Source organism: Stegodyphus dumicola, chromosome 1 (genome assembly GCF_044657685.1).
Source record: "Stegodyphus dumicola isolate Sdum_Otavi_A_Nest chromosome 1, ASM4465768v1".
NCBI lineage: Eukaryota > Metazoa > Arthropoda > Arachnida > Araneae > Eresidae > Stegodyphus > Stegodyphus dumicola.
The window spans coordinates 12,714,176-12,726,813 of NC_140768.1; the positions used below are offsets into that span (position 1 = coordinate 12,714,176).

At 37.5% G+C, this 12,638-nt stretch overlaps 1 protein-coding gene across 1 annotated transcript in view; it reads left to right on the plus strand.

Moving 5' to 3' along the window:
* The window catches only part of LOC118190944 (uncharacterized), a 293,777-nt gene that overhangs the window by 266,717 nt on the left and 14,422 nt on the right, over window positions 1-12,638 (plus strand). Inside the window, exon 11 of the mRNA XM_085812896.1 lies at window positions 6,469-6,660. Within this exon, the coding sequence (XP_085669022.1) occupies window positions 6,469-6,660 (192 nt within the window). The remainder of the gene's footprint in view (window positions 1-6,468; window positions 6,661-12,638) is intronic.

Consider the following 12,638-nt stretch of genomic DNA (forward strand, 5'->3'; position numbering starts at 1 on the left):
CAAGTGAAAAGAAAATTGCCCCGCGAAAAAATTGAAGGTAGCAAGAAAAAGAAGCCGTTCCACCGTCCAGAAAAGAGACTTCACGAACACCCACAGAATGAAGAAGGGAGAAGGACGACGTATGTGAAGAGAACCAGGAGAAATGACGGCAACTATAACCCGGCTCTAAAACGGAAGATCTACTCATCCGACAGGACTCTCCGCAGCAAAAGTCGCCCAACTGCGGAAGGGCCATCAGCGGCGGAGGAAAAAGTACAAGGAAAATTTGAACGGCCAGCAACGAAGTCCAAGCAGGAACACGACAGAAGTTTCCCGGTTCCGCCAAGACCAGCTGCCATCAAACGGCCAAGACCACAAGCAGAGGAGAAAAGAAGGTATTCAAGGGTGACCGAACTGGTGAAAAAAGGAAGCTTCCAGAGGAAGGCACTGAAGGGCGAGCCCGTACAAGAAGGAGGATAAATCAAACTACTATTTGCAATACCTTTAAAGACTGGGCCCAGAAAAGGATGTCCGAATATTACAAAGATAAGTAAAATTTTATGTTACTTTGCAAACTTAAGTTAATCTTTCATTTTCACTGCAAGTGGCAGATTTCAAGAAGTTTTACCTCATGCGAGGTCTACCTTTATCTCCAAAAGGGCGAGAAATGAGTTGTTACCGATTTTCGTATTATGTTTTTAAATTACTCGCGCGTAAAACTAAAGTTGATGTATAATAGCGTTGTGTAAAGACTTAAATATTGTAAAAAGTTATTGTATAAATTTTATTTAAAACATTCTAGCAAGAAAGAAGTTTAGTCTGAAAGACTTTTTGAAATGTAGTATTTCAATGTAGAAAGAATTGGCACTTGCTTTGAAAAGAATAGAAGTTAACAATGTACTACTAATGTATGTTTTCAAATGTGTAAAATTAACGGCATGTTAATATGTTCTTATATACAATGTGAACTGTTATTTTGCATGTTAAGAAATACCGTGATATGGTAAAAGTGAATGTTAAAATTTTTTATTCGTGTGACTGTAAAAAGACTAAAGCATGGCGAATATGTGTTAACGGTTGAATGATGTAGTTAGGCTCTCTGACGCTACACTTTAGAGTTAGCCACTTTTAGAATAGTACCTCAGGGTTTAGAGTTGAAATTAGGGTGTGTTAAGAGGTCTTGTTATGTTGAATTTTAACACGTTAGTGTTTTGATTGTAGGAGGAAGTGTGGAACACGTAGACAGAAACACATTCGTGTTTGGTGTTCTTTTACAACAGTCAGAGAGCACGGGGAGAGATAATTAAGATAGTCATGAATGAAATAAGAATGTTAAGTGAAATATAATTATACATGTTACTTGCCATTTCATTGCGTAACATTTCATTAAACTAGTTTTCCTTCCAGATCTCTGGAAGGAACCAGAATTGAATAAAAGCTCCTGTTTAGATGCAGTACAGATGAAAAAAAAGTGTGTATCCTGGGAGCTGCTATTGTAAAAAAAAAAATCTTTCTTTTAAATTTCTAGTTTCTAGCGAAAAATATTTGTAAAAGATTGGCCTCGCGTTAGATTCTAGAGCTAAAAGTTTTCAACAAGGTCGTTTTAGACCTCAGTTTCAAACTAATTAACTCTGGCGGGAAGTATGTAAGGATCTTAAGTTTTACTAACGTTTATTTTATTTTAAATCTTTACTATCACTTCTTATTTTCTACTTCCGGCCAGAATTATAAGCGTTAAGTTTTTTATGCAAAGTTTGTCTGGCGAACGCCAAGTATTTAAGTTGTGGCTTTTTGCCAAGAGAGAGAGGAAGCAGTTAAGTCGAAGCAGGCCGCTTACCTTAGACGTTACGCAGTTGTTGTTTGCCTTCCAGGCCAGAGGTTTTAATCCTCTTGATAAATTTTAAAACGTATTGTAGTGTTCACAGTTCTCTGTACTACATACGCTTCCTGTTAATATAAGGCCAATCTTCCACGTTTATTATTCTAAAGTTGAATTAGAGTTTAGTTTTATTTTTATACTTTTACGTTTTGACCCCAAGTAGCGGGTCGGTGTATTCCGAAGTACGGAAGTCATTGTAAATAGAGAAAAATAAAGGGTTTTGTATACCCTTCTTGTGTATCCTGTTTACTTCCCACAGTTTTGAACATAGCTTTAGTAAGCTCTCTGTTCCGAGTCAGGTCCTTGCATGTTCCCGAAGAAGGTTAGAAGGAACATTGAACCTGATAAACTTACCACTTCGTTTTAATTTCAACTTACCATAACGTTTGGATGCAAATTAAGGAAGAGCGGTATTTAACCGCGAAGTTGTACTGTCTTAGTCAGAGAGAACCAAAAATTCTGATTAGCACGCGTTCGCCTTTTTAGACTACTCTCTCTTAAGCTATTGTTATGCTCGGCCGTACTTTAGGCTCTTGATAGCTTCGCAATCAATTACCGTTAAGGGGCCAACTCAACGTCAATTAGCGTTAAGGTGCGTTAGAATCTTGATAGCTTCGGCTATATCTTTTTAGTTAAATTTTAATTCTTAGTTTTCTAAGCCCAAGTGTCAGTTTTATTGTAAAACTCCAAAGACACGAATTTTGTTAAACTTTAGTTAGAATAATAAAGGATTATTTCACCCTTCTCACTTGTTTCCTACCCCACGAACTCAAGCGATCATTCGCGTATTAGCTCTTAAATTCTTCACATTCAACTGTAACTCAAGGAACTACTAATGTAAATTTTTGTGGCTTATTTATTGTGTTTCCTAATATTTACTGAAATGAGCTTTTAGTGATAAACTAAGAAAAAGTATTTTTGCAATTTTTTGTGAGAAAATTGCTAAATATTATTATACATAATAAAATATTCTACAAATTACTCTAAAACTCAAAATGTTTCAGAAGCTCATTTCAGGTAAATCAGATAGGTGTACTTTAACTGCATAAAAAATTCAAACATGTACCTACAGCAGATTTTTGAGAAAAGGTACATCGAAAATGGCCAATGCAACATTGTCGATATAGGGGATTCCTACTCCCGTTAAGACACGATAAAAATGTAATATAAATATATTTATATTAGAAAGGGTAACTGTTTCATTTTTACCTTGGCATGTTTTGACATTCGTCAAAGAATCATTGCCAGTTTGACCCAGGTGCTGAAAGTAAATGAGATTGTTGCACCTAAAAATTTTATATATACACTCTTAGGGAAATAAAGAAAGGACGCACCGAGAAGATAGAAGATATATAGCCAATAGAACACAAATTGATATGCATACAGGTTTCGACGGAAAATGCAAAATTTTACATTTTGGCTGACAATGAATGAACGGTTGTCGCTACAGCGGATCTGATCTGCGCAAATGGCAGGATGTTTAAGAGGAGAAATTACGATTCCATATCATAAATCCTTCACGAATTTCATTCCGTGTACTCTGGTAGACAGTAATTATGCCTCGCATACAGGTGCGCGAAAGATATGCGCAGATGTCAGAATTTGAGAGAGGTCGTGTAGTTGGACTCAAAGAAGCCGGTTAGTTTTCCTGAGAATAGCTCGACATTTGAGCAGGAGCGATGCCACTATTATACGATGTTAGCAGGAATGGATGAACCATGGCCGCACACAGCGTCAAGAAGGAAGCGGTAGGCCCTGGAGAAATCACAGAACCTGAAGACCGAGCAATCGTCAGAGCGGCACTCACAGCCCCAGATGCATCATTATCATCGATTGTACGTGCAACTAGTGCTTCAGTGACCGCAAGAACCATTCATAGACGTCTCACAGAGAGGGGGGCTGAGGTTACGGCGCCCCTTGCGCCGACTACCATTGACCTCTGTACAACGTCAAGCCCGTTTGCAGTGGTGTGGTGCTCATTCGCCCTGGAATGTCACTGACTGGAGTAGAATAGTCTTCAGTGATGAGTCTCGCTTTGAACTGAGCCCCGATGACCAGCAAAGGCGAGTCTGGAGACGCCCCCGGACAGCGGTGTGATACCAACCTGACTGTCTTCCGGCAGACAGGCCGACAAGCTGGAGTGATGGTCTAGGGTGCCATTTTATTTCATAGTAGGACCCCTTTGGTTGTCATCCGTAGCAATTTTACATTGCACAGCGGTACGTTGACGAAGTTCTAAGGCCCGTTATGTTGCCCTTCATATCACGCCATCCTGGGTGTGCTTTGCCATAATTAAAATACACACACAACATCATGTTTTTAGGCTTTTTTTAAATTGTAAAGCTTATTTTATTTATTGTTGCTACAGATGTGTTTAAAGGCCTTGCAATGGATTTCTGTGTCGACGGACTTATCTCTTGTTACCAACGATTTAACTTTAGAAATGTTAAAATTTTGCGTAACTTTTTCGGGTATTCTTTTGGAGTCTTCTTTCCTTGTAGAAGTAATGATTGACGGTTTTTCCTTTTCTCTGTGGCCCCTTGCTGTACAAACCCCGTTTGCTTACAGACATCCATACTTTCTCCGACATTCAAACCCTTCGGTACGGTAGTCAGCGTTACTTACCACACTATCATCTGGACGATTATCCATGTTAACAGCTACAGAGGCTGTTCACACATTTTTTAGACGATGTATATTGTATTCACAAAACTTAAATTATATAAAATTCTTGTGTTTTAAATGTTCTATTTGACATCCCTTATTCTGAACTATCTTTCGACACCGCAATTTCCAGGATAATAATGCCTTTTGAAGTGGCAGAAATTTTGAAGTCCCATTTCTCCCGAACAGCTTTCCAGAGTCCTGTTAGGGTTTTGGGACAACGTTTGGATAATGCAGTGTTTAAAAGTCCGAAAGCACAAAATTCCATAGGTGACACATCGGGAGATTTAGTAGGGATATCAGTGAAGGGTATGGCCTTGATACCAGTTTTTTGTTCCATTTCGTTTAGGAAATTTACAGTGGATTTTGATGTGTGACTGCTAGCTTTGTCCTGATGGAGTCTCACAGATCGATGGCACTGTGGGTAAAGCGATGGTATTTCATTCAGAAAAATTGGCCATAAAATATGTTCCTGATAGTATTTGGAGTTAATCTTGACATTTGTTTGCACTTTCTTTATTTTTAACTTGCCATTATAAGAAAAACCGCAGCAATCATGAATCCCTTAGAAAAACATTCTTTCGATTCTTTGAACCATGTACTTGAAATTTTTTTCTCCCCTTTTATAATAATAAATGGCCTTTTTTTATTACAATCATTTAAATACACCCATGCTTCATCTATTGTTACAATTGTTTTCCATTTTTCTGTGGATAAGTGTTTCTCATGTAGAATTCTGCAGCGTGTCCTGCATTGAGCGATATGCTTTGGAAGAAGATGATTTCGTTTCTTCGCTTTCTTAAGATTTAAATAAACGTTTATCATTTTGTTTACAGTGGACAACGAGTATTTTAATGATTTTGCAACTGTCCTTTGACAAGGGGATTTTCTTTTAACATTAAACAACGTACCTTTGCAATAGTCGAAGATGTCCGTTTTATCCTTGGATACTAGTTTGGAATTTTTGTCCCACTTGAGGCTCCAATTTAACGTTTTTTTCCTTTCTTGTTGATGCTATTACCTATCGACGCTTTAGATATCACAAAACCACGACTCTCACATCGTTTTTGGATAACGGAGTATGCATATTTCTCTTCGGAAAGAGCGTCAATGTAGCCTTCGAACCACTGCTTTGTTAAATTCGCCATTTTGAGTAAAAACAAAACTTTCAAGGCACAGACGATAATTTTGACTTTTAAAAACATAGTACAATTGCAATTACTTCTTTTGCAGCAAACTAATTTTTATTACCGCTTATCAAAATCGTCTAAAAAATGTGCGAAAAGCCTCTCTATTCATCTGACCTCTGTTATGAAAATTGCTACGGTGAGTAACATGTCTCCAGCCATCCTAAAACTGGTTATAGAAAACGGATGAGACTTGCCGAAGGAGCTGATTCTTACTTGGTCGTATTGGACGTAAACCTCCGTGGACCTAAGGTCTCGTACCTCTTTAGTTGAGAAGCGTACCACCACTTAAGAGGTCGCTTGAGGGCGGGAGAGACGACACCATGTACCGGGAAAGAAATATTAGGCATCCATTTACTATCTAGCTTTTCTTATGTTCTTACTCATTTTTCTCAAAACCAACTACACTGTTTGGTAACATTTTATGTAGTCACCCACTTTCTCATTTGTTTCACAATTAAACATGACTATGGCTTTCGCTTCTTGCGCCTACACTATTGTACCTTGATGATTATTTGGCACACCTAAATTACTAAAATTGACACTGTTTTAGCTGAGGAAATGAAAAATAAAGTATATATTCAATATCTGATGCTGGAATTTTTTGTTCGGGTTTAATATTGTATTAATTATAGAGAAAGTTCATCGAACTGGTTGAAAGCTATCTAAAAGCAAATGCTTTTAAACTTTAATGTATCTCGGATAAACTGATAATTAATTCATGCTCATATGGTTTTTTTTCTTTGTTTTCTTCTACAGCGAGATCTGTCACGACATCTGGGTGTCCTCAACTCGTGGAGACGAACGAGATTCGCGTGCAGGTTGTGAAAGGTGTATCGTCCTCCTTCAAGCCCGAGTTGTGCAGAGATCACTCGATAAAAATCGCTGGATGTCGATCGCATGACTCTTTGGACTTTCTCATCAGTTGCGCGTCCTACACCGACGTTAAAAGTAAGTCATAACACATATTTCCTGTAAATTCTATTCAAAGACCATTCCATCGATTTAGAAACGCATAACGTAGGACAGTATGTTATTTATGTATGGACGAGATATGTATCTAAAGAAAAGATTTTAATGATTAGGAACATGAAACGTGATACACAAATGCAATCATGAAAGGCCAGTCCGCTTACTGTATAGGGACATACACTGAAGTGACAAAAGTCATGGGATACCTCCTAATATTATGTCGGTCCCCCTTTTGCCCTGCGAAGTGCAGCAACTCGACGTGGCATGGATTCAGCATGTCGTTGGAAGTCCCCTGCAAGAATATTGAGTCATGGTGCCTCTATAGACGTCCATAATTGTGAAAGTGTTGACGGTGCAGGGTTTTGGGCGCGAGCTGACCTCTCGATGATGTCCAATAAATGTTCGATGGGATTCCTGTCGGGCGATCTAGGTGGCCAGATCATTCGCTGGAATTGTCCAGAATGTTCTTCTAACCAATCGCGAACAATTGTGGCCCGGTGTCATGGTGCATTGTCATCCATAAAAATCCTATCGTTGTTTGAGTACGTGAAGTCCATGAATAGCTGTAAGTGATCTCCAAAAAGCTGAAGGTATCCATTTCCAGTCAATGATCGGTTCAGTTGCACCAGAGGACCGAGTCCATACCATGTAAAAACAGCCCAGACCATTATGGAACCACCACCAGCTTGAACAGTGCCTTGTTGACAACTTGGGTCCATGGCTTCGTGGGGTCTGCGCCACACAAACCCTACCATCAGCTCTTACCAACTGAAATCGTGACTCATCTGACCAAGCCACGGTTTTCCATTCGTTTAGGGACCAACCGATATGCTCACGAGCCCACGAGAGTCGCTGCAGGCGATGTCTTGCTGTCAGTAAAGGCACTCGAGTCGGTCTTCTGCTGGCATAGCCCAAGGAAGACAAATTTCGCCTCACTGTCCCATCGGACACGTCCCTCGTACGTCTCACATTGATTTCTGCGGTTATTTGACGCAGTGTTGCTTATCTGTGAACACTGACAACTCTACGCAGAAGTCGCTGGTCTCGGTCGTTAAGTGCAGGTGGTCGGCCAATGCGCTGTCTGTGGTGGGATATTATGCCTGAAATTAGATACTCTCGGCACACTCTTGACACTGTGGATCTCGGAATGTTGAATTCCCTAACGATATCCGAAATGGAATGACCCATGCGTCTAGCTCCAGCTACCATTCCGCGTTCAAAGTCTGTTAATGCTCGTCGTGCGGCCATAATCACGTCAAAGCCTCTTCACATGAATAACTTGAACACAAATGAAAGCCCTGACAAATCACTTCGCATTTATATTCTACGCGATACTACTGCCATCTGTATATTTGCATATTGCTATCCCATGACTTTTGTCACTTCAGTGTATGTGTCATTATTAAAGAAATGCTTCCAGGACTTAGAGCTAGATATTATTGAAAAGAAAGAATTCGAACACTGTTTTACGCATTACTTAATATTTATCCTGGGAATATATTTTAAGTTAATATAGGCGCGTTATAGCACTCCCACGTATAGAAAACCAAACGTGTACATGCGATATATACTCCTCCTATTTTATTTCTTTTGTTTCGTTTCCAGAAAACGGAAAAAAGATCTGTATGCCCCTGCTTTAAAATTGTATCTAGTAAATTGATCAAAAATGTATTCTCCCACTCTCGTCACCCCTATATCCTTGTCAAGAAGGAAAGAGATTTATGAGGTATATAAAATTAATACGTATTTTACATTGGTTTCGGTTTATTTGATTATGGCAAAGCCCTCGAGGGCTATTTGCCTAACGGGAGAGGGCGTTCATGAGCGACTTTGTAAGGAAAACTGGTTCGTATATACGTTACGCATGAAAGAACAAGAAACGTGTCCATACTGCGTGCCCATTCACCGGTATTCGAATTCGAAAGAATACCGCCTGCCGTTGGTTCGCTGTTCGAAGAAAGGAAAAGAGAGAAAGAAAACGTTCTTCTTTCAAGAAAGGAAAGATAGTGGCGATTGTTGTCACCATCTATTTCTACTTCTGTATGTAAGATAAAAATGTATGAATCAGAATTATAATATAACTATAAACATTAATTCTTCCTCTCTATTCTAAAATCGTAATAACTTATCTGCATTGCGTCATTCAAATTAATCATGCGATCTTACGTAACCGTTAATACCCGATGCCTCTTGACGACCAATCACCGAATTGTAAACCAAAACTTTTCTCTTCGCGTGCTTCCATCTTTCATAACTACGCACTTCAGGTTTTGCTCTCTACTGTGCTAAGATGTAATTTCGCTGTAATGCTTAAATTCCTAAACGGTTATTAGTGCCCACCAGCGGCCGAGCGGTAAAGACGCTGAACACTGGTAGTTCGGTCTGAGGTTCGTATCCCGCGAACGGGCTGGCTGCATGGGCGTTTTCGTGGTTTTCCCCATGTGTAACGTGTATACGAGCCAGTTTCCCTTAGAAAGTCCTCCACGAAAGGCATCCCTCCCTTTAGGCAGATAGCCCTCGTGTGCTTTGCCATAATTAAATACACCACCACACCACCTAAACGGTTATTCACTGATGATTTCCCTTTCACTAGGCATTCGAACTTCTCAATTTATCGAGAGATTACTTTCAATCTGTAAACACTACACGAGATTATTTTTTGAAGCACGTGCAAAACACCACAGCAGAAGAATGAGCTGTTATTTTTTAAACACTGAAAAAACAAACTTGATGATTCACTTCTTTCACATTATCTTGGATTTATCACAAAACGATGATTTGAAGAGCTGAATTAAATTTTCCATTGAGGTTTAAGCCGGCAGGATAATCAAAAATGTAAATCTTCTGTGGAAAGGCACGACTAGAGTGCCAAGTGATTGCGGCCACAAATATCAATTGGAAATAAAAATGGAATTAAAACTGCCTAGACTGCCAAGTTCTTTAAATACTACGCAATCAAAATTCTTCTTCAATATGGATCTAAGCACGCACATCTACAGTGTTCCGTCTTTTCCTTTGCTTTTATTATGTCATGTATATAGAAAATAGGGAAAGAGAAATGAGGCCCATCGTTTCTGTTGTTTTCTTTTTGTACTCTCTACATTTCGCATTTAAGGAAAAATGTGAAGAAGAAATACATAATAAAGAAAAAGAAAGAAGACTGTAGTCTACTATAAAGAAAGAAGACTGTAATCTGTAGCATAAAGAAAAAGAAAAAAGACCACTGAGTCTCAAGAAAGCTTACAGCTAGAAATAGAAGTAACAAGTCTCCTTTTGGGACAAATCCTTCTTTCTTATAAAAAAGAAGAAAGAAGAAAATTCAGTGACGTTAGGTACTGGAAAACTGAAAAAACCAGCAGTGCTGTCGTCGGGCCTTCCGATTGCTACCCGAACGTACTTCCAATTACACTAGGAATGGACAATATAAAGACAGAGAAAATTCTTTAAGACGAAATAAAATAAATACCTTTGTTTTTTATATCTCTTTTTCCTAACTCTTCGTTTTCTTTAATGAGGAATTCACGATCCTTCTGTATTCTCGACAAACTGTAAAGAAAAGGAATGGGGTGAAGGATGCTAGTTGCCACTGTTAAATAGGTTCAAAAAAGCGTAATATACTTTATATGGAAAAAAAAGCTTCACATTTCATTGTTTCAGTATGCTTCGAAACATCAAATAACACTACAGACGATTGCTTTATAAGAAGAGTGTAAGGTTTATCCGAAGTTTTTAACAGTTATCTATGGTTAAAGCTACTTTTCTATCTCTCCTGATTTCAGCTCACAATTTTCCACCAGAATGTGTTTTTAGAATAGTGGTTAATGCAAATATGGAAAAGCGGTATTTAAGTCGAAGTTCCACTGACAACACTAGAGAGCCATAGATTCTGACCAGCACATCGTTTGCTATTTGGCTACTTTCTCTCTAAGCTGTTATGTCTCTAAGCTCGGCCGTATTTCAGGCCCTTGACAGCCTAGCCAGTTTAGTTGATATTTAGAGGCCATCTACTTAGAATTTAATTAGCTTGGGCTATATCTTTTTACTTCTTTGTACGAAGTAAAAGGGAAGTATCGTAATCGCGAAAAGTTTCAGGCATCATATTTCAACTCAAATATCAGTTTACACTGCTATCGAATGCAATTTAACAATGTTTTTGCTTGACATTCGTACTTAAGGACAGAATAAAGGACTCTTTTCCCTCAAAAAAATTCTAAAACTAATTTAAAATGAATTCTGAAGAGAATTTTTCGTGGCGTCTGTGCGTACGTACGTATTTATCTCGCATAACTCAAAAACGAGCAGCATCATAACGTCGAACTTTTGTATATAGGACTGCTATAACATGTAGATGTGCACCTCGTATTTTGGTTGCAATCGGCCGCACCAAAGGTATATAAATATGTGTATATATATATCCACTCTGTTACTCGGCTCAGTGATCTCAGTTTCTTTATTCATATATGTTTGTAAATTGTGCATTTTTTTGCTTTAAAATGATTGAATTATGTTGTTCTTATCTTCCTATTAAGGTTTTTATGCCTCTATTAAATCTGTATACGATACGTTTAGAATTATCAACAATTTAAAACCTGTTTAAGTGCCGCTAAGCCTAATAATTTTTTCCATGGCGGCCATTGCTTGTTTACATTTTAAACAACAGAATAATAAATTTGTTGCAAATCTAGAGAAAGTACAGCTTCGCAATAACAAAGATAATGCCTTCTTTTATTATTGCGAATTAAATCATGCTTAATCCATTCTGCAATTTATTCGAGGTTATAAGTGTTTAAGATTTACTTCATAATTTTCAATACAGACATCTTGAGTTTTAAAGTATTTTTGCTTTATCGCGAAGTGAGAACGGAATTAATTGAATGAGAAATACTGAATCGTCTGTGAAAAAGTGTTTCTTTTGTTGTTGTTCTTTGCTTAATTTCTTTTATACAGAATTTTAGATTTATTATAGTATTTGAATAGAACATGTGGCAACGATTAGATAATTCTTAAGATGATATAATTTTTGTGCATTCTGATTTAAAAAATGAATGAAATGTAACGCTGTTAAGGAGACTCATACACCTTAAACCTCTCATGATCTTCGAATATGTGACTGTTGCAAGAATTGGGATATTTTATTTATTTTAAAAGCAATTACTTCAAACTTTTTATAGATGACTACATAATATAGCTGCTTTGGAAACTAGTAACCAGAAAGTTTGTGTTGCCACAAATATTTTTGTAATTTAATCCTCTTTGTGACAAAATATTTCGCCATGTTTCCACCTTGCGCGCATGATATTTTAAAAATAGCTAATTAATACTGAAAAATTTTATGGACGAAAATATTACAAATTTTGTTAATAAGATACATTTTATAAACTCAACTCAAAATAAAATAAAAATTTAACATGAAATTTTTAGAATTTTAGGTCCACAGTAGTTTCCAAATGTTATAAAAGCTATATATATATATATTTTTAGTCCAAAGGATTTGAATCCCGAAGGACTATTAGTTTCGTTTTGGCATTTTGCGTCGGACGGATAAATGTCGGTTCACTTTTCAAACTGTTGCCATAAAATGTTAGAGTCCTGCATTATATTTGAAGAAATTAAATAATGAAAATCTGCGTAAATGTATGTATATTTCTCACATTGTCATAAAATAACGGTACATAGAGTCATAGAATTTTGAATAACGTAATCCTCCAACGAATATGAGCATGTGGAAGACCAAATTTGAAATTTGAAATTTGTTTTATGATGGATTTCCTATTTTTTAAAACTTTGACGAATTTTTGATTAACAAACTCAAGGATTTCAAAGCGAGCAATGGCATTGTTGTGCAGAAAAAACATTTTTATCTCCAGCGCGTGAGTCTCTGTATCGGAAATTCTAAAGATATGCTCGTTTTAAAACTATTTTGCGATATTGCTGTTGCACTGGATCTTATGGTTTAA